The sequence below is a fragment of the Macaca fascicularis genome, chromosome 5 (genome assembly GCF_037993035.2).
Source record: "Macaca fascicularis isolate 582-1 chromosome 5, T2T-MFA8v1.1".
Taxonomy (NCBI): Eukaryota; Metazoa; Chordata; class Mammalia; order Primates; family Cercopithecidae; genus Macaca; species Macaca fascicularis.
The window spans coordinates 62,856,015-62,879,470 of record NC_088379.1 but is presented as its reverse complement, the minus strand read 5'-3'; the positions used below and the strand labels follow the sequence as shown (position 1 = coordinate 62,879,470).

Here is a 23,456-nt window from a genome sequence, read left to right as displayed (position 1 = left end):
TTCATATGTGTCAATGGATGTATGAAATAAATTCCTAGAAGTGGAATTTCTGAGTCAAAGATATGTACACTTGAAAATTTAATTTTAATAGTGCCAAATTACTCTTAACAGAGCTGGTTTTTACTTCTACCAGCAAAGCATGAATGTTTCTTTTTCTCCTTGTTGCAAAAATATTTCTTTTAATTTTGCCTTTTGCCATGCAAAATTTTAAAATTTATATGTATTTGAATTGATCAGTTTTTAATAGTTTCAATCTTTTGTATAATACTTCATAAGATCTTCCCTACCCTGAGTCTATTAAAAAATTATTTCCTATTTCTGGTGCTTTATGTTATGTTTCTGTTTTTCCATTTAAAACTTTTATGTACTAAAAATTTATTGTGATATGAAGGATATGACATTAAAATTTTGTATAGATGGCTGTTGTTGTTGTTCCCAAACCACATACTTACTGATTCATCTTTTCCTCCACTGATGTGCAAAGCAACCTTTAGTCGTATACTAAATTCGTTAGTATATTTATGTCTATTGCTAGACTTTCTATTCTGTTTCATTCAGCAATTTATCACCCATTCAGTAGTACCACAGTATTTTAATTGGTGAAGCTTCAAAAGAAAAATAAAAATGATAGGCATAGTCTTCTCTTATTATTAGTCTTTTATTTTTTAGAGCTTCCCAGCCTTATGGACTCTTTTTCTTTCCATATGCACTTTAGATACAGCTTGCTATTTTTCTAACAAAAATTATGTTGATATTTTTATTGAGATTGCATTACAGTTATAGCTTTAAAGAGAGAATTGCTGTCTTCATGATGTTGAATCTTTCTAATCATGAGCCTAATATTTTGGTCCTTTTTTTGTTGCTATTATAAATGGGATTTTATCTTCCTTTGTATTTGTATTTTTATTTTTTGAGACAGGTGTCTTGCTCTGTTGCCCAGGCTGGAGTGTAGTGGCGTGATCGCAGCTTGCGATCCTCCCACCTCAACCTTCTGAGAAGCTGGGGCTAAAGGTGCATGCCACTACGCCCAGTTAATTTTTGTATTATTATTATTATTATTATTATTTTGGTAGAGACGGGGTTTCGCCATGTTGTCCAGGCTGGTTTAGAACTCCTGGGCTCAAGGGATCTGCCTGCCTTGACCTCCCAAAGTGCTGGGATTATAGATGTGAGCCACAGTGCCCAGCTTTCCTTTGTATTTTTAAACTGGTTGTTGATTGTATTAATACATATGAAGGCAATTAGTGTTTGTATATTAACTTTGTAACCAGTGACATTGCTGAATTCTTTTAATTGCAATTGTGTTTTTTCCCTTTAAGTTTAAGCAATTGATAGATCACCTACACATTATGAAGTTTATCTCTTCTTTTGCTATTTTTTATTTTTTAATTTTTATTTTATTTTATTTTTTGAGAGGGAGTCTCGCTCTGTCGCTCAGGCTGGAGTGCAGTGGCGTGATCTCGGCTCACTGCAAGCTCTGCCTCCTGGGTTCACACCATTCTCCTGCCTCAGCCTCCTGAGTAGCTGGGACTACAGGCGCCTGCCACCATGCCGGGCTAATATTTTTGTATTTTTAGTAGAGACAGGGTTTCACTATGTTAGCCAGGATGGTCTCGATCTGCTGACCTTGTGATTTGCCCGCCTCGGTCTTCCAAAGTGCTGGGATTACAGGTGTGAGCCACCGCGCCCAGCCTCCTTTGCTATTTTTATAACTAATTTCTTTTATTGACCAGTTTCATTGGCTACTATCTTTTCCAGAACAATGTTAGATGATAATGGTGAGAGTGGTCATCTTTGAGCTAACACATTTAAATTTGTGTAAGGTAATCAAAAAGGCTATAAAATATGCTTTCTTAAAGCCACCGTGGAGAATATGTTTTTAGAAAGGAAATGAAGTCAAAATGTTTTCTGCAAGGGTGCCTCATGTTTGATTCTTTCAAATATTCTGTTCAAATGTACCTTTTCAGTGAGACCTTCCCAGACCACCTGTTTAAAAGTGCACACCCCCCAACCCTCCACCTGTTCTGGTTCATTTTTCTCTGTAGCATTTATCACCACTTCACAAACTATATTTCATATATTTATTTTTATAATGTATGTTTCCCTCCACTGGAATGTAAGCTCCACTAGAGTAAGGAATTTTACCCCCTTTTTGGTACTGTCCCTCCAGCACCTAGAATAGCACCTGCACATAAAAAAAAAATGCTGCATAAATACTTGATGGATGGAATTTCCTAAAAAGATCCACAAAAGGCCGGGCGCGGTGGCTCACACCTTTAAAATCCCAGCATTTTGAGTGGCTGAGGCGGGATGACCGCTTGAACTCAGGAGTTCAAGATCAGCCTGGACAACATAGCGAAACCCTGTTTCTACAAAAAATACAAAAATTAATTTGGTGTGGTGGTCCTTGCCTGTAGGACCAGCTACTTGGGAGGCTGAGGTGGAAAGATCACTTGGGCCCAGGAGGCAGAGGTGAAAGTGAGCCGAGATTGTGCCGCTGCACTCCAGCCTGGGTGACAGAGCCAGATCCTGTCTCAAGAAAAAAAAAAAGAAAAAAGAACATCCAGTAAAGGTGCTACTATAAGAGAGATTTGCTTACCTCTAGTTAGATGTCAGTATAGAATAGGGATTAATTACCTGAAAAACTTGATGGAACTTTAAAAAGTTTAGTGACATCATTTATTTCTGTTACTCTATCTGTTTCTCCATAGTAATAAATAATAAATGAGAATCTTCAAATCCCAGTGGGTCTGGGAAGGTAAGAATCCAGGTGTTGACAGCTGTAAAGAGGAGAATGGGCTAAGACTTGGGGCTGCACCAGCAAGAGTTCCCATATAGCTCCCTGACTGGCATCTATTTTAAAGAAAAAATTTTTCATCTGTTTTGCAGAAATGACCACTAAAGTATTTTACTAGAAATAGAATTTACCAGGAGAACCTGAGCTCCATAAAACAAACTTCATTGTTGTTCAAAACGGGTGTTCCTTTCTTTGTACCTAACTCACCATTAAAATTAAACACACCAAGGTCTTTCAAAAAAGCAGTGAGAAACTTTAAAGGAGTTAGGTCTAGAATGTAGCCATGATTATTAAGAAAAAGGAAGGAAGGGAGGGAGGAGGAAGGAAAGAGGAAAGGAAGAAAAGAGAAAAAGGAGAAGGGAAAGGAAGGAAGAAAGGGAGGAGGAAAGAAGGGAGGGAAAGAGGGAAGGAAGCAAGCAAAAAGAAAAAAGAAGGAAGAAAATAAAGGTTATGAGATTTAAACAAAGTAGTTTGTGAAACTGTGTGCAAATTCTGTTGGAAAATTGTCCCGGTGGCCTCAATGTGGGAAAATGAGTTGCTCAGCAGGGACTGCTAAAAATACAGCGACCAGGAAGACGAGATGAGTTCACGCTGGCACATTTGCCTGGCTAGTGCTTGATCGTTGTTTGTTCTGACTTCTACTTCTGGTACAGTGTCAGTGCCTCTCCTTAAACTTTGTTCATTAGAGTAAAAGGATTAACTTGAACCTGGAGGACATAGAACAAGGCTTAATTCAGAAGCCAAAACTGGGGATCTCTAGCTCAGAGACGCTCTTCACATTTGCGCTATTATTAGCACCAGGATTAGGCTGAATTTAGACTGGCATTCTTATTGCACCTGATGGGAAAATAGGAGGTTACTGCATTTAGACTGAAGGAAATCACGAGTGTCAGCCTACTATTAACTATGTTTTAGATAAAAATCGCAAGAATCTATGTTATGATCTTAAAGTGGATTTCAGAGCAGTGTGTTGTTCATCAGGACTAGTCTCTTCCTTCCTTGGTATTGTGATTTCTATTAATGTATTTCTTTCTTACCTTCCATTTTATCCCAGATGGACATAAGGGACTGTCTTTTTCAGTGAGGCAAAGGAAATGCAATCCTATCTTTTGTCTCTCATTTCAATCAGAGAAAAGACAAAAGCCCTTCCCATGCTCTGTAAGGTACTTCATGATCTCCAGCTTCACTTCTCACCCCCTGCCTTCTCGCTCACTTCACACCAGCCAGATTGGCTTCTGCTGTTCCTTGAACATGCCAAGCCCACTCTTGTCCCAGGAACTTTGCCCTTGTTCACGCTGCCTGGGGTGCTTCCCCCAGCTCTCTTCATGGCTCACTCCAGCTCTTCCTTCAGGTCTCTGCTCAAATGTCTTGGCTGACTACCCAATCTGAAATAGCAATCCTGGCCGGACATGGTGGCTCACGCCTGTAATCCCAGCATGTTGGGAGGCTGAGGTGGGCAGATCACGAGGTCAGGAGTTGAAGACCTGACCAACATGGTGAAACCCCGTCTCCACTAAAAATACAAAAATTAGCCAGGCATGGTGGCGCGCGCCTGTAGTCCCAGCTACTTGGGAGGCTGAGGCAGGAGAATTGCTTGAACCTGGGAGGAGGAGGTTGCAGTGAGCCAAGACCGCCATTGCACTCCAGCCTGGCATCAGAGCGAGACTCTATCTCTAAAAAAAAAAATAAAAAAAAAAAATAAATAAATAAATAAATAGCAATCCCATCAACCTGCCGTTGTTTCCCCTTACCCTTCTTACCCTACTTCATGTCTGCTTATTGTTTTGATCACCACCTAACAAATTATATTTTTGTTCATTTATTTATCGTCTTTCTTTCTCCCCTATAGTGTAAACTCCACTGAGGGCAAAACGAATTCCTCAGTGCCTAGAACGTGTTCTCAGTGCCTAGAATGTGTTCTCAGTCCCGACAATGTTATCTGGAAAATGAAGCAGATGCTTGATGAATATTGTTGAATGAATAAAAGAATCTACTTTTGTCTGTAATCTCAGCACTTTGTGAGGCTGAGCCGGGTGGATCACTGAAGGCCAGAAGTTAAGAGACCAGTCTGGCCAACGTAGCGAAACCCTGTCTCTGCTAACAATACCAAAAAAATTAGCTGGTGTGGTGGCACGTAGCTATAATCCTAGCTACTCAGGAGGCTGAGGCAAGAGAATCACTTGAACCCGGGAGGAGGAGGTTGCAGTGAGCCAAGATTGCATCACTGCACTCCAGCCTGGGCAATGAAGCCAGGCTCTGTCTTAAAAAAAAAAAAAAAAAGGTATCGACTTTAATCTTGGGCACTTTAATGTGCAGGTTTGCTTCTTTGGGTTTTCTGCCGCATCCATAATTCTTCTGTGGCAGTTGGGAATGTATTTCTCATTTAGCATTACAAGCCATCTATTTTTGCAAAATGTTTTATAAATATGAACTTAAAAAAAAATAAGCCCAGACACTGTGGCTGACACGTGTAATCCCAGCACTTTGGGAGGCTGAAGTGGGCGGATTGTTTGAGTGCAGGAGTTTGAGACCAGCTCGGGCAACATGGCAAAACCCCATTTTTACAAAAACTACAAAAATTAGCCTGGCTTGATGGAGAGGGCTGTAGTCCCAGCTTTTCAGGAGGCTGAGACGGGAGGATTGCTTGAACCTGGGAGGCAGAGGTTGCAGTGAGCTATGATTGCATCACTGCACTCCAGCATAGGCAAGAGGGAGACCCTGTCTCAAAAAAAAAATACATATACCTGTGTAAAAACACATATACATATATGTAAAAATACATATACATAACATACAATACATATACATAAATTATATATAATAAAATATGTAAGGAGTTTATGTTTGAAGTTGATTAATTAAAAAGGGTCCTGGATTTTTCAGAGTGTGTACTTTTTTTTATTTCTTTTTTTTTGAGACGGAGTGCCGCTCTGTCACCCAGGCTGGAGTGCAGTGGTGAGATCTCAGCTGACTGCAACCTCCGCCTCCTGGGTTCAAGTAATTCTCCTGCCTCAGCCTCCTGAGTAGCTGGGATTACAGGGGCCCACCCCCGTGCCAGGATAAGTTTTGTATTTTTAGTAGAGACAGGGTTTCACCATGTTGGCCAGGCTGGTCTCGAACTCCTGACCTCAGGTGATCCCCCTGCCTTGGCCTCCCAAAGTGCTGGGATTACAGGCGTGAGCCACCGCGCCCGGCCCAGAGTATGTACTTTTAATACTGGTTTCTATTTTGTTCTACCTATCACACTCTATGTTAGGTAGACAAAGATAAAGACCCAAAGAAGATATTTATTCAATTCATCATTATCCAGGCTAATGGACGAGTTACTTGCTATACCCATTTTGCCGGTGTTTGTTTTTATATTTTCCATGAGTTAGACAGGATCGATATTTTGGCTGAGGAAGTTTGACTATCGGCTATCTATGATGAAAAAAGTAAATAAGAAATAATGAGCATTGCAGCAGACGGTTTTGTTTTCTATTCTGCTTAATGATGCCTAAGAATTTGAAAGCAAGATTTGCTATGGATCACCCTATTTCTATTTCTCCTCCTACTGCACTCCCCTAGTTCCTTCCAACAAAAATACACTTTTAAGCATTTTTCCATACATTAACAGGCAAAAGAATGTCTATCTAGCAAATAGGCCTAATGACTAAATATACATTTTTTAGAAAAATCAGTGAAAACATATTTATTTAATCAAGTGTGAGTCTCAGGAAAATATATGTACAGATAGGATAGGTCTTCTTTTCGTCCCATTACTTGCAAAAAATCTTGATAAGTAAAGATAGGATTCTAGAAACTATTAAAAAATATATTCGGTGTAAAAAAGATAGCATGAGGAAAGAACTGGATGCAGGAGTACTACTGTCTCATAAAGGGGTTCTAGAGGTTAACCAACACATGTGGGCCCTCAAAATGCATCAAGCCATCTTTGAATGTACAATTAGCATTCATTCATTCATTCATTCATTCATTCATTCATTCATTCATTCATTATTTATTTGCCAGACATTAGCCAAATGCCCACGAGGTGACAGATTTTTTTTTTCCATGTAAGAATACAAAGTTGAATAACAGAGCCCCACCCTCAAGTAGTGCATAGCCTCTTTAGGAAGACACATGTACATCAATTAGTAAGTGTAATGAGTTGCTTAGAAGTCTATGCAAGGTGTAGGGGGAAGTGGTAGAGTTTGTTCTGAGAAGGGAATGATCAATTCAAGCAGGCTGGAGTTTGTCTGAGAGGAGCACAGGGCATTAGAATCTTGGAAAGGCTTAAGTAAGATATCTTGTATAGATTAAGTAAGAGTTGGAATGATTTCAAAAAAATGATTAGTGCAACAAAAGTCAAAAATAAATACATTGAATATCAAATTTTTAAGATGTTATGCTTTAATTTAGGGACACACCGAGGCCTTCTTCACTCAGCTCATACTCATTCTAGCTCCCGTAGAACCCCATCTGGGTGCTAGGAAGAGCTTGGTAGTAAAACCTTAAGGAGATATTTTTATGAAAATCTCTGGCACATTAGGAGAATACACCATTGCTGCTTTGGGATTGGTATAACAGGTTTGTTTTTTTTTTTTTAGATAGAGTCTTACTCTGTTGCCCAGGCTGGAGTGCAATGGCATGACCTCAGCTCATGGCAATCTCTGCCTCCCCGGTTCAAGCGATTCTCCTGCCTCAGCCTCCCGAGTAGCTGGGATTACAGGCACGCATCACCATGCCTGGTTAATTTTTGTATTTTTAGTAGAGATGGGGTTTCACTATGTTGGTCAGACTACTTTCAAACTCCTGACCTCCAGTGATCTGCCTGCCTTGGCCTCCCAAACTGCTGGGATTACAGGCGTGAACCACTGCACCCAGCCTTGTATAACAGTTTAACATTGAAGTCATGAATAGTTATTCCCTGCTTTGGTGAAATCGTGACATGCCTCTGGGTGCTTCTCTGGCAAGGCTGTGATCATCATTACCCATGAGACACCTCCTAGGAAGGAGAGAGGGTGTTTGGGGTCTGGTAATCACCAGGCATTCCTATCGCAAGCCTATTACCTGCCCGAGGCAGGGGAAATATGGGACACATATGCAGCAGTGTGAGGGCATCAGTAGCTGTAGAAGGAACATATCGTTTTGTGTTCTGAATTTTAGACCTGCTGTTTCATTCAAAATCCTAGTCAGAATGATCTGTAAGTATCATCAAACCTTCAAGTACTATGATGATAAATTCAAATTTCACCAAAAAGAAGTGCTATGGGCCCGGTGTGGTGGCTAATGCCTATAATCCCAGCACTCTGGGAGGCTGAGGCAGGAGGATTACTTAAGCTCAGGAGTTTGAGAGCAGCCGGGGCAACATAGCAAGACCCTATCTCTCTAAAAACACAAAAAATTAGCTGAGCGTAGTGGCACGTGCCTGTAGTCCCAGCTACTTGGGAGGCTGTGGTGGGAGGATCACTTGAGCCTGGGACGCCAAGGCTGCAGTGAGCGGTGGCTGTGCCACTGCATTCTAGCCCGGGTGATAGAATGAAACCCTGTCTCAAAATTTAAAAAAAAAAAAAAAAATGTAAAGAAAGTGCTATGATTTGCTCATAGAGGCCAGGTTGCCAGCAAGTCATCATATGTCACTGTCTGGAGACAGACTCCCCTGTGAGTACGGTTTAAGTGTCTGCTGAAAGCAGTAAGAAGGTGTGAAGTATAAGGACTGTTGGGGCTGTGTCTCCCACAACAAAGAAATGCTGGCAAGCAGTTCTCCTGCCTGTGTGCTGCCAGCAACACCCCTCTCTGGAGGGATTAATATGTTGATCAGCCCTCTGGAGGGTGGAGACCTCTCCAGTGGAAGAAGTCTGGCTAATCCTTTAGTTTCTCTGACAGCAGGTCTGAAAGGATCCCGTTGCCAGGAATCAAAGGCAGTTGTTACCTTGACAGCAGGAGTGCAGCATGCGAGCATCTCTCCGGGTCCCCATGTGATCTGTCACTGTGACGCTATGTGTTTGTACATGTGCGAGACTCCAGAAGGTAGACTACCCACGAGTGTCCCATATACCCTCTCCTGGAGGCAGGGCTGGGTCTACTGGGGTCAGCGTGCACTGTCTCTGCTGTTCCTCTGATGTCCACTGATGGGACCTCTTAAGCCAGAGGCAGATCTCTCAGGGAAGACAGCATGATTCCTGATATGGGCAAAGTGCTGGGTAAGTAAGAGTGCCTCCACTTTCAACAAACCAATTGGCTGAAATTCTTAACATAGGACACATATAAAAGGATGAGTGTTTTCCCTTCCAAGTGGCCGTAAATGTTGCTGGACAATTCTCAGCATCACATCAGAATGGTCTCAGGTGTTTTCTCCATCAGTGCCTTTCTCACTTTGATTATTTTTGTCTTTCTTCATATATTCAAATACGTTGTAAACTGAGGATTGCTTGTGCTAATGGGCTCGTAAGTGTTCTGGGGTGAGTTGTGAGCACTTTTAGACTTGAGGCCGACTCTGGTGACTGTGACTGCCCAGCTCCTCAAGTCACCTGGGTTTGTAAGCCTACTAGTCCCTGCTTTAGGTATGCTGTAACCTCATCCCTTATACTTTCATTCTGCAGACTAAAATTCTAGCTATTACACAGAGTTCCATTTAAAACAGGCTCAGGTATTCGTGTTCATCACTGTTGGTAAACGAAGATATTCTCATCACAAAATATTCATAAGCAGAAATATTTAATCAGTTGCAGTTTCTTCCTCCACCTATCCCTCTGCTTCCTTCCTTTACTAAAACTCCTCTTGGATTCTGTATCTTAGAGGGAGGCAAAAACATCAGGAAGAAAAATCTAATTCAAACTTGTGTTTTATTTGATTATATATTTTTCCTCTGAAGCACAAAGTGTTTCGGAAACATGCATCTTTCACAGCAGCAAGTTACTGTGACATGAACATCTCTGCCTTTCCCACCCTGAGAGTACAAAAGCATTCACATCTGAATGGCTCTGCATCCTAGCTACCCGTTATGATTCTTTGTGGGAGTTCCTCTCCTCTGTATATTTGTGGAAATTCCCCCACAAATTATTTTTCATTTATTCATGCAGAGCCTGGGCTAGAGCTCACCACTGAGATTCCTAAACAGGGTTGCCACAGATGCCAAAACTGGAACTGTGCTGTTGCGAATGCAGTCCAGCTGCAGATCCCAGTGAAAGCTGTGATGCTGTCACTCTGGTCTCACTGCTGCTGTGCTGGTGCTGGCACTCCACACCCCCGCCTTGGTTGCTTTGGAGTAGCTCTCACCTCAGGCACCTCAGCCAGTGATGCTTTTGCGAAGTGAGAAAAAGGATGCTTCCTTGCTCTATGTTACAGTGATGACAAAGGGTTCTAGAACAGGGTTGGTTAGCCCTAAACCGCGATGAGTTAGATCCCAGAGTGCTTTATTCTGAATTGAACTGCACTGGTCTTGCTGCAGCCAGAGCTACCACTTGGAACTAATCTAGTTGGAATTCTGATGTTGCATCTGTCTTTGAACCCAGGAATCTAGGACTTTGCTACCACCGGCACCTTGTCATTTGGGATTCCTGCCAATATCCTGGTCAATTCTGTTTCTGAAAATAAAAATAGAATGTTTCTTTCTTTGCTTTTTGGAGTGGTGGGAAGGCTTGTGCCCCAAAGTTTCTAGTTGTAAGACAGCTGTTAATACACACAGGGCCCAAACATATGGCTGGAATGCCTGGGTCCCCAGTGTCTGTGCTTTAGCTGCTAAATTCACTGCCTTTCAACCCTTAGGTTCTTTTGCTAAATGTACTATCCAAATACCTTGCCCTCTTTGGTAAATTTTCTGTTGTCTCTCTTTATATCTTACTTATTTTGCTTCCTCCAACTGTATACATGTTAAACCTAATTTGGGTCAGGATTTAATTATTTCCCCAGGAGCATCTGTAGTATCTAGCAATTCAGTTTATTCTAATAGATTCTGTACTATAGGGATGAAGGGGATGGGTTCTCTTATTCTCCTTAACTTGGATGTATCTGAGTCTCAGCTCCAACCTAACCGAAGTGCTCTGCGTTTGTAGCCAGTTATAGTTCAAGTTTCAAACACGTTATTTGCAAGTAACTCTCCCCCCACCACTATAGAACATTCTATCCTCTCACCATCTTCCTTTGTCTTCCTACTCTCAACCATTACTTTGACATCTTCCTCCTCCCTTGCCTGCCTGCTAGAACAGCCACCAAATTGCTGCATGTTCTTGGTGTTTATCAGTGGTTGGCACAGGGAACTCTTCCGTCAGTGTCTTTCCTATAGTCTTCTTTTTCCTCAGGAGGAGTATCTATTTATCTACATAAAACAATCAGAGAATTATGTTGAGAGAAACTAATTCAAACATTGGGGAAACAATAGAGATTAATATAACAATACCATGTAGCCACCACTTACATTTTGTAAATGTTAACATTTTCCCATTATGCTTCAGATTTTTTGAATTCAATACCTTACAGATACAGTGACACTGTGTGTATGTGACTCCCCGAGTCATCTATTTACTTCTCCCTAGCCCATAACTCCCTAAGTCCCCCAGAAATAATCATTCATTCTTGAAATAGGTTTTTTCCTTCCCATAATTTTTTTTTTTTTTTTTTTTTTTTTTTTTGGAGACAGAGTCTAGCTCTGTTGCCCAGACTGGAGTGCAGTGGCGGGATCTTGGCTCACTGTAACCTCCGCCTCCCAGGCTTAAGCAATTCTTGTGCCTCAGCCTCCCGAGTAGCTGGGATTACAGGCACACGCCACCATGCCCAGATAATTTTTGTATTTTAGTAGAGATGGGGCTTCACCATGTTGGCCAGACTGGTCCTGAACTCCTGACCTCAGGTGATCCACCTGCCTCGGCCTCCCAAAGTGCTGGGATTATAGGCGTAAGCCACCATGCTCAGCCCCCATACATGTTTTAATACATTTTATATAAGTGCGTATGCCCAAATAATTATATAATATTATTTTATAGGTTTAAAATGTAAGTGTATGATATCATTCAGTGCATCACATTTTCCAACTTTTTTTTTCATTCAAACTTAAGTTTTTTAGATTTTTTCCTTGTTCATACATTAGATGTAATTCATTCATTTAAACTACTGTAGAGATTATATTTGACACTACACTCATTTCTCAATTGATGGGGCAAATAGCTACTTTAAATTCCCTTTTTTCCCACTCTTCCAACTCTTGCCTTATTACCTCTGAAAAATTTCATTACTCCCTCCTGATTCTGACAGAAGCTGTCTTACCTTATTTGTCTCCAATGTTGAATGAAGTAAACTGATACCTGAAGTGACAGACAGGGCAGCTAAAGGACAAGAACAGATTCCAAAGTTATGAGTCCTGAAATGATGACCTGAAGATGCTCTAAGGGTTGAAATGAGGTTGGTGGAGATGCTGTGCCTGGCACAGCGAGAGTGTGGGGATCTGGGGTAAGACAACCCACGCTTGAATTCCAGCTTCACTCCGTTCTAGTTGCTTGAATTTTCCTCTAAACCTTTTAATCCCCACCCCCCATCTCAAGGTCCTAATGGATAGTTTATGGAGTTGATTTGAGGGTTAAATGAAATAATTCCTATAGAGCTTGTAATGCATTGCCTGGCATATGGTAAGCATTCTGCTCTTCTTTGTTGTGGTTATTCGTTTAGTTGAATGCAGACACTTCTATTTTGGTAGGGGGATCTATGTAAGATCTACTTCTGCCTCTTCGCTGGAACTGTCTCTCTCTCTCTCTCTCTCTCTCTCTCTCTCTCTCTCTCTCTGTGTGTGTGTGTGTGTGCACTTATGTGTGTTCAAAAAGGGATGAGGAGGGACTAGCTACAAAGCTCTTATAACCATGAGCTTATATGGAAGACCATCTCACTCCTGCTTCAAAGGCAAGATGGACTTTTTGATGTGTCGAGGATTCGATATTAATTCAAGGGAATTGTTCAATATCTTAACATCTAAGAACATTATTAATAATGGGATGTAAAGATTGCCTTGAAATATAGTCTATAAAAATAACTTGAGTTATTTCACTACATTAAACACAGTCTTAAATGGTCTTTGCATATGTATGTTTCAACTTATCTGCAACCTCCACGAACCTATTCAACCCCCTATTTAAACCCACCCCAAATGACAGTTTTTATTAAGAAATAAAAATGTATATATTCAGATAAAGGTAGTGAGAGGCTATCAGTTTGGGAAGGGGGAGACTTTGTGACCTGCAAGATTTTAGTGACTCCATCTTCATTCTTAGAAAAACTGTTTTGTATTACTGCTCTTTGTAGGCATTATGCAGCCAAAACACACAGACGCTATTGAAAGAAACAAAGGTTGTTCTTTGCTGGGAAAAATGCTAAAGGTAGAATGGAAACCTCTTCAGAGTGCCTTTTTCTTCCGAAATTATTCTGAAACAATTAGTCAGGGTTGTTCAGAGAAAGGCTGTTTCAAACGGCTCTACTAACGCAAAACTGTGATGATTGTAGCCAGGGACGCAGAAGGAAGTCGGGCCAAATAGGGGTACTAAGCACAAGGAGAATTCACACAGAAGGCGTTCATGTTGAGGACATTTTTGTTTGTTTTTCTTTCTTTCTTTTTTTTTTTTTTTGAAATAGTCTTGCTCTGTCGCCCAGTCTGGAGTGCAGAGGTACGATCTCCATCTTGGCTCCCTGTAACCTCCGCCTCCTGGGTTCAAGCGATTCTCCTGCCTAAGCCTCCCAAGTAGCTGAGATTACAGGTGTGCCCCACCCTACTCAGCTAATTTTTGTATTTTCAGTAGGGATGGGGTTTCACCATGTTGGCCAGGCTGGTCTCAAACTCCTGGCCTCAGGTGATCCACCCACCTTGGCCTTCCAAAGCATTGGGATTACAGGTGTGAGCCACCCTGCCTGATCAGGAATTTTTTTTTTTTTTTTTTTTTTTTTTTTTTTCCTGAGCCGGAGTCTCGCTGTGTTGCCCAGGCTGGAGTGCAGTGGCGCAATCTGGGCTCACTGCAAGCTCCACCTCCCAGGTTACGTCATTCTCTTGCCTCAGCCTCCCAAGTAGCTGGGACTACAGGCGCCCGTCACCACGCTCTGCTAATTTTTTTGTATTTTTAGTAGATACAGGATTTCACTGTGTTAGCCAGGATGGTCTCAATCTGACCTCATGATCTGCTCGCCTCGGCCTCCCAAAGTGCTGGGATTACAGGCGTGAGCCACCGCGCCTGGCCTGGCCAGGAAATATTTTTAAACGAATGCCGTGGATGAACTGAGGAGGCGGTATTGGTTAAGACCCAAATTCTCTGGTAGCCAGCAATGGGTCATAGTCTACTCACAGTTGGCGTTTCTATGGACATTCTGAAAAATTAACGTCTTTCACCGGGACAGAAAATAAAGAGATACCATCTTTGGGAAATACTACATGTCCCTATTAGGACCTGGCTCCTAGTATTAGTTTTGTACTCATTTTGCAAAACTCCATGTATTCTGCAAAGATGTCTCCTAAATATGACAGTATCTGTAATAACAACATTTTTTAAAAAAAACTGAGTTTGTTCTTTTTTACTGCATTTTTTTCTGCATATTAAATCTTTGAGAACTGTGTTGGAACTATATTGCCTTACTGAGTAGTAACATTCTGTGTAAGCCAAGAGTGGCACGCAGTAATAAAATGTAGCGGCCATCTTCAAGGGAGTTTTATCCTTTGTGGTATCAAGTACCAGACTATGTGTTAACAGACTAGTAACACATGGAATTACTACTCATAGTTACTACTCAGTAAGTATGTAACTCAATAAGGCGATATAAAGATGACATTTATTGAGGGATGCAAGATAATGTAAACATGTAAACAGGAACTGGCAAACTGTTCAGTAAGGATCACGGGACCGCAATTTCTATTCTAAAGCTCATTTTAAGTAGCTTTTCTTAACTTAGAGAATTAAAATTCTTATGGTTGATGGATTTCAATAGATTTCTCTTTCTATACTTCACTGGGATTCTATTTTTCCTACATTTTCTTATAGAAACTTTTTCATGTTGACAGATATTTTAAAAATGAATATTGATATTTACATATTTCAAACCCTAGTAAGAATTAGTAGATCAATTTATAGAAGTTCATAAGGAGATATTTGTTGAGACAGTTTCCTACACATTTTCTAGGAAGAAATATTTGATTTTAAGTATTTTGGAGGTTACTGGGAATTTACACATCATGTTACATCAGAAATAACAGTGCAAAAATAGAATGCTGAGAATAGAACCTGAAAGGAGGGCAAGAAGAAGAGATTCTTACATGGGTTTAGGTAATTTGAGGTATAATACTCTCACTAAGAGTTTTTATATTACTTGAGATACATCAAATAATTGTTATTTTTCTTTTTACAGATACCCACAATTGTGTTATAATTTCCTCTGGCGATAAACCTGAGCACCGATGCTTGACCTATTGTAAGTAAGAAAGTCATATATGGGCCGGATGCAGTGCCTCATGCCTGTAATTCCAGCACTTTGGGAGGCCGAGGCTGGCAGATCATGATGTCAAGAGATCGCGACCATCCTGGCCAACATGGCGAAATCTCATCTCTACTAAAAATACAAAAATTAGCCAGGCGTGGTGGCGTGCGCCTGTAGTCCCAGCTACTCGGGAGGTTGAGGCAGGAGAATTGCTTGAACCCAGGAGGCAGAGGTTACAGTGAACCTAGATGGCGCCACTGCACTCCAGCCCGAGTGACAGAGCAAGACTCTGTCTCAAAAATAAAAATAAAATAAAATAAAGTCATATATGGCAAAATCCAGTCTTGTATTTTGACCTCTTTTGTTTTTTCTTTTCTTTTTTTCTTCTTTTTTGAGACAGAGTCTTGCTCTGTTGCCCAGGTTGGACTGCAGTGGTGTCATCTTGGCTCACTGCAACCTCCGCCTCCCGGGTTCAAGTGATTCTCTTGCCTCAGCTTCCTGAGTAGCTGGGACTACAGGCGCGCACCACCAAGCCCAGCTAATTTTTGTATTTTTGGTAGAGACAGGGTTTCATCATGTTGGCCAGGCTGGTCTCGAACTCCTGAGCCACCTGTCTCGGCTTCTCAAAGTGCTGGGATTACAGATGTAAGCCACTGCACTGGCCTATTTTGACCTCCTTTCTGTCTTTACTTAAAATAAAAAATAAAAATAAAAAAAGATTTAAATCATAAATGGTTAGGAATAGTAAAACCTCTTTGTTCTGTAAGTGAATATCCTCACCTTGTTCTGCCTAAGTTTAGCTTTAGCAGTTTAAACTCCCAGAGTTCTTCTTGTGATATTGTTGCGTACTCAATAAATCATTGCTATTGTTGTTGTTGGTAAAATAGGTGAAAAATGAATGTGGAGATGCGTTTTCCCCCTTTGTGACTTGATATTAAAATTTTTCTTCACAAACCATTATAGGGACCTACCTATTTGTTGGTCTTACAATGGTGGGTCATTTTGCAACCTATTATAATTTGCTCCAAATAAAATAGTTTTTATCTTCAAATAGAAACACATTGGAGAGAAGTAATGAGACACCATTTGGGATTGATGGCAATTTCAAATGTTCAAAAAATGAAGTCACAAAAGCAGTAGAACAAAAAGCCTCACCCTGGCTCATTAGATTATTTAATCAGCAGTTGGCGTTGGCACCAGATCATTAGCCAGACTGTTAAAAAAAAGTGCTAGGGGCTGGTAACCCTGTCCTCTGTGGGGAAAAAAATCTAAAATATGTCCCTTATTATACCTTTTGGTACACAGATTTCCCTTATGAATTTCTGATTAGAAGAAAATATGAGGATATGGCATTGTAAGCCATGAGTGGCATACAGCCATAAAATGTAGTGGCCATCTTCAGGGGAGTTTTATCCTTTGACTATCAAGTTTTGTATTGTCAGGGTGTCTTGTCCTGCCTGGTTCAAAGCACCCATGGCTCACATATTGATGATCAGAGAGAGAGAGATTCCAGGGAAAATGCATTGGAAAAGTACTTGTAAGAGCTTCTGCAGAGTGGAGTGGCATGTACAGATCCTTCTCCAAATATTAAGCAGTGTGTGTCTATTTTTGGCATCACATTATAAATAGGCCTTCTGCTTATTGCGATACAGGAAAAATACTTTCAAGGTGATTTACATTTCAGCTCTACCATGTTGTAATATTTAAGGCTGCAGTACTTTTATAGATAATGCTAATTTGCTGGTGAGGTTTATTAGCTTTGTGAGTCTCAGCTGGTAGATGCAAGGATCTGTAGTTAGGCGAAGCTCTAGGATTTTCTCTGACAAATCCCAATACGTTAACAGGAAATATTAGCCACACACAGTATGATTGATAAAGGTCTCTACTCCTTGTTTTTTAAAAAATATACCATTTCACAGTTTTGGGGGATTACCAGAAGCTGGACGTTTTGTGTGTGTGGTTCACGAGTCCTCATTTTTCCAGGACAAGAAAGGGCTCTCTCTTCTCCTGCAGTCTTCAGTGAAGCTTCAGAGCCAAGCTCTACATTTTCCAAGGGGCGTCTGTTGATTTTTGTTAAATATATACCCATCAGTTTCAATGGACAGGCTAAAAGTTAGGCATTCATTAATTAGGTGCATTTTTTTAACTTATGGAATTAGACTTCCTTCAAATTGTTGATCAGTAAAACTGATGATAAGTAAAACCTTATGTGTTAGTTTTAAACACTATACAACAGCAGCATCCTGTTTAATCAGCATAATCTTTTCAGAGAACACTATGTTGAAAAAGGGTTCTGAACTTCTCATGGTAAGCATTTGGGATTTGGAAAACTTGGATCTCTTTCCCTACTTCTGTGTGAAGCCATTCTCTACCACTCTTTGGTAAAATGCAGTAGCCAGAAAACTGTAAGTAAAACTCTATATCCTGGAAAAGATCAATGGGGAGAACATTTGGTCACGTAAGAGCAGAGATGAGTTTCAGGAGGGATGAAAGGACAGATGGCCCTGCAGGGTCTGCCAAGATGTTCAGAGGCCCCAGGACAGCCAAGGCAACAAATGGACTGTGCTCTCCCTGTTACGTGGACAGCACCAGGGTGGGGAGTTCTGGTTATTTAGCAAAAGACTTTGCTCCAGGATTAAGAAAATGTAGGACTTTCTAATTAGCTGCTTCCTGACAATAGCTGGGTTTTGTGATCTTTGCATCTGCTGCGTTTTGCTCATTTGCTCATCTGCTCATTGACTGCATAAGTTCTGTTTAGATGGTATTTGATTTTTGCTGACTTCCCTCATATAATTATTAATACTTCTTCAGTGACTGATAAGGTCTAGGTACTATGTTAGGGCTAGATATATAATAGTGAACAAGAAGGGCATGGCTCCTACTGTTATAGAGCTTATGGTCTAGTATGGAAAATGAAAATGAAACTAGTTGTAATAATGCATAATGAGGGCTATAAAAGAGAAATTGCAGAGTTCTGTAGGTGTACATAGGAGGGAAACCTAAGATAATCTGCAGGTCAGAGAAAATCTCTCGGGAAGGGATATGTAGTCTGAGACCTGAAGGATGAGTAGAAGTTTGCTTATAAAGATTCCAGATAGAGAAGATGGCATGTATGAAGTTGTTAAAGTAAGAGAGATTTTTATATATTTGAGCAATTGGAGGGTAAAGTGGAGAGAAGGATAAAATGGAGGGCCTGGAGGATTTTTGTCTCCTTTTCTCCCTTCCTACACTCTAGGATATAGGCAGGCATGAGGAAGGCCAGGAGAGGGTTTTGGTGGGACAGAGTTTAAATTTTGGCAGGAGGAAGTACTTCACTGGGAAGTGGGAAGTATGTCTTTGGAAATGCATCATAGGGACAAGGATTGACTGACTCACAAAGGTAGAAAATAAGGTTAGATTAGGGTTGAATTCTCTGCATGGTGCGGCTGGAGGGTAAAGTGAGGAGGAAGCAATTTGGGAATCAATAGAATACAGTAGTAGCTAGGATAACCCAGATGGTACCTATAGAGAAAGCAGAGAAGACCCAAAACAGAACTTTGGAAAACACTGACGTTTAGTTGACAGGCAGAGAAGCACTGCAAAGAAGTTGAGAAGGACAGTTCGGAAAGAGACAGGGAGAGCTGGGAAACTGGGGAATCACAGAAGTGAAAGGAGAGAGTTTTTCAGGACTGGGGCTTGCCTCGGGCACAAAATTTAAAAAGGTGACAAAAAACTCAGGAATTGAGATAAATAATATTTTAATGCAATATTTTAAAAAAGTCAAGGTTAATGCAAAGATGAACAAAACATCACATTTTTAAATAAAAATGGGATCCAAATTACTGAATTTTATTTTTGCTGCAAGTTCCAATATGGTTGACAGGACACTGTGGAATTTATATTTAGAAGTCTTATTTTTCTAAGTTTGATATTTTGTTCATCTGGAAAGAAGAAATAATGAATAATGTTAAATTGTGGCTGAGAAGTCAGTCAAGATAAGGACTGAAATGAGTCCATTGGATTTAGGGACAAGGCATTGTCATTGGATCTTTTGTCTACCTTGTCTTAATAAATTGCAATGGAAATTATCTTCCTGTCTCTGTGAACATAATCATCACCTCCAAAAAAGCTGAGTTCTTTTATGAATGAGTGGATTGTATAACTATAAACTTATATTTTTGTTCAAATTTTTATTGTGACAAAATACATATAACATAAAATTTGCCATCTTAACCTTTTTGCTTGTTTGTTTTAGGTTCAGGGGTACATTTACAAGTTTGTTACATAGGCCAACTCAGGTCACGAGGATTTATTGTACAGATTATTTCATCACCCATGTACGAGGCCTAGTACCCAATAGTTATTTTTTGTGTTCCTCTTCCTCCTCCCATCATCCACCCTTAAGTAGGCCCCAGTGTCTATTGTTTCCCTCTTTGTGTTGGTGAGTGCTCCTCATTTAGCTCCCACTTATAAGTGAGGACATATGGTATTTGGTTTTTTGTTCCCCTGTTAGTTTGCCAACGATAATGGCCTCCAGATCCATCCATGTTCCCGTAAAAGACATGATCTCATTCTTTTCTGTTGCTGCATAGTATTCCATGGTGTGTATATACCACATTTTCTTTATCCATCTGTCACTGATATGCATTTAGATTGATTCTATGTCTTTGCTATTGTCAATAGTGCTGCAATAAACATTTGCGTGTGTGTGTCTTTATGGTAGAATAATTTATATTCCTCTGGGTATAAACCCAGTGATGAGATTGCTGGGTTGAATGGTAGTTCTGTTTTTGTCTTTTTAAGGAATCACCACACTGCTTTCCACAATGGCTGAACTAATTTACACTCCCACTAACTGTGTATAAAGTGTTCCCTTTTCTCCACAATCTCGTCAGCATCTGTTATTTTTTTGACATTTAATAATAGTCATTCTGACTGGTGTAAGGTGGTATCTCATTGTGGTTTTGGTTTGCATTTCTCTAACAATCAGTGACATAGAGCTTTTTCTCATAGGATTGTTGGTGACATGTATGTCTTCTTTTGAGTTATCTGTTCATGTCCTTTGCCCACTTTTTAATGGGATTGAATTTTTTCTTGTAAATTTGTTTGTTTCTTGTAGATGCTGGATATTAGACCTTTGTCAGATGCATAGTTTGCAAATATTTTCTCCCACTCTGTAGGTTGTCTGTTTACTCCGTTGATAGTTTATAGTTTCTTTTGCTGTGCAGAATCTCATAAGTTTAAAGATCCCATTTGTCAATTTCTGCTTTTGTTGTAATGGCTTTTGGTATCTTTGTCATGAAATCTTTGCCTGTTCCTATGTCCAGAATGGTATTATCTAGGTTGTCTTCCGAGGTTTTTATAGTTTTGTGTTTTACATTTAAATTTTTAATTCATCCTGAGTTGATTTTTGTATATGGTATAAGGAAAGGCTCCAGTTTCAATCTTCTGCATATGGCTAGCCAGTTATCCCAACACCATTTATTAAATAGGTAGTCTTTTCCCCATTGCTTGCTTTTGTTGGATTTGTTGAAGATCAAATTATCATAGGTGTGTGGTCTTATTCCTAGGCTGTGTATTCTGTTCCATCAGTCTATGTGTCTGTTTTTGTGTCAGTTTTGGTTACATGCTGTTTTGGTTACTTAGACTTGTAGTATAGTTTGAAATCAGGTAGCATGATGCCTCCAGGTTTGTTCTTTTTGCTTAGGATTTCCTTGGCTATTCAGACTCATTTTTGGTTTCATGCAAATTTTAAAATAGTTTTTTTCCACACAAAGAAATGGACATAATAACCAGCTAACAATACAATGATGGAATCAAATCACACATACCAATACTAATGTTGAATGTAAATGCATTAAATGTCCCACTTAAAATGTGCATAGTGACAAGCTAGATAAAAAGCAAGACCCAATGGTGGGTTGTCTTCAAGAGACCCATTCCACATGTAATGACACGCATAGGTTCAAAATAAAGGGATGGAGAAAAATCTACCAAGCAAATCGAAATCAGAAAAAAGCAGGGCTTGCAATCCTAATTTCAGACAAAACAGACTTTAAACAAAGATCAAAAAAGACAAACAAGGGCATTACATAATGGTAAAGGGTTCAATTCAACAAGAAAACCTTACTATCCTAAACACATATGCACCTAACACATGAGTGCTCAGATTTATAAAGCAAGTTCTTAGAGACCGACAAAGAGACTTAGACTCCCACACAATAATAGTGGGAGACTTCAACACTCTACTGACAATATTAGATAGATCATTGAGGCAGAACATTAACAAAAATATTCAGGATCTGAACTCAACATTGGACCAAATGGATCTGCTAGATCTCTACAGAACTCTCCATCCCTAAACAACAGAATATACATTCTTCTCATTGCCACATACTCTAAAATCAAACACATAATTGGACATAAAACAGTCTTCAGCAAATGCAAAAGAACTGAAATCACTCCAAACACACTTTTGTGATAAAAATAGAAGTCAAGACTAAAAACATGCTCAAAACCATGCAATTTCATGGAAATTAAACAACATGCTCCTGAATGGCTTTTGGGTAAATAACAAAATTGAGGCAGAAATAAAGAAGTTCTTTGAAACTAATGAGAACAAAGATACCAGAATCTTGGGGACACAGCTAAGGCAGTGTTAAGCGGGAAATTCATAGCACTAAATGTCCATATCTCAAAGTTACAAACATGTTGAAATTAACAACCTAACATCACAACTGAAAGAATTAGAGAAGTAAGAGTAAACCAACCCTAATGCTAGCAGAAGACAAGAAATAACCCAAATCAGAGCTGAACTGAAGGAAATTGAGACACAAAAAACCATTCAAAAGATCAATGAATCCAGGAATTGGTTTTGTAAGAAAATTAATAAGATTGATAGGCTGCTAGCTAGACAAATAAAGAAGAAAAGAGAGACAATCCAAAAAACACAATTAGAAATGACAAAGGGCACGATAAAGGGCATGTTACCACTGACCCACAAAAATAAAAGTAACCATCAGAAACTACTATAAACACCTCTGTGCACACAAACTAGAAAACCTAGAAGAGATGGATAAATTCCTGGCTACATATATCCTCCCAAGACTGAACCAGGAAGAAATTGATTCCCTGAAGAGACCAATAATGAGCTCCAAAATTGAATCAGTAATAAGTAGGCTACCAACCAAAAATAGCCCAGGACCAGATAGATTCACAGCTGAATTCTACTGGGTATACAAGGAAGGACTGGTATCATTCCTACTGAAACTATTCTAAAAAATTGAGGAGGATGGACTCCTCCCCAACTCATTCTATGAGGCCAGCATTATCCTGATACCAAAATCTGTCATAGATGCACGAAAAAAGAAAATTTCAGACCAATATCCTTGAGGAACATAGATGCAAAATCCTCAATGAAATACTGGCAAATCGAATCCAGCAGCAAGTCAAAAAGCGAATCCATCACAATCAAGTAGACTTCATAGCCAGGATGCAAGGTTGGGTCAACATACACAAATAAATAAATGTGATTCATCACATAAACAGAATTAAAGACAAAAAAACCACATATGATTATCTCAATAGATGCAGAAAAGGCTTTCAATAAAATTCAACATTCCTTCATTCTCAACAAACTAGGTATTAAAGGAACCTACCTAAAAATAATAACCATCTATGACAAACCACAGTCAACATCGTACTGGATGGGCAAAAGCTGGAAGCATCCCCCTCGAAAACTGGCACAATACAAGGATGCCCTTTCCCACCACTTCTCTTCAACATAGTAAGTTCTGGCCAGAGCAGTCAGACAAGAGAAAGAAAGAAAAGATATCCAAATAGAAAGAGAGGAAGTCAAACTGTCCCTGTTTGCAGATGGCATAATACTATATCTAGAAAACGCCACAGTCTCACCCCAAAAGCTCCTTCTGCTGATAAACAACTTCAGCAAAGTTTTAGGGTACAAAATCAATGTACAAAAATCACCAGCATTCCTATACTCCAGCAGCTAAGCTGAGAGCCAAATGAGGAAGACAGTCCCATTCACAATTGCCACAAAAAGAATAAAATACCTAGGAATGTAACTAACCAGGGAGGTGAAAGATTTCTACAATGAGAATTATAAAACACTGCTCAAAGAAGTCAGAAAAGACACAATCAAATGGAAAAACATTCCATGCTCATTAATAAGAAGAATCTTAAAATCATAAAAATGATCATACTACCCAAAGCTATTTACAGATGCAATGCTATACCTATC

General features: G+C 39.8%; 1 protein-coding gene across 1 annotated transcript in view; it reads left to right on the top strand.

The window, feature by feature from the left end:
• Positions 1 to 23,456, top strand: part of SLC4A4 (solute carrier family 4 member 4) — a 493,252-nt gene that overhangs the window by 10,051 nt on the left and 459,745 nt on the right. The window contains exon 2 of the mRNA XM_065545104.2: positions 15,149 to 15,211. Within this exon, the coding sequence (XP_065401176.1) occupies positions 15,198 to 15,211 (14 nt within the window). The 5' untranslated portion in view covers positions 15,149 to 15,197. The remainder of the gene's footprint in view (positions 1 to 15,148; positions 15,212 to 23,456) is intronic.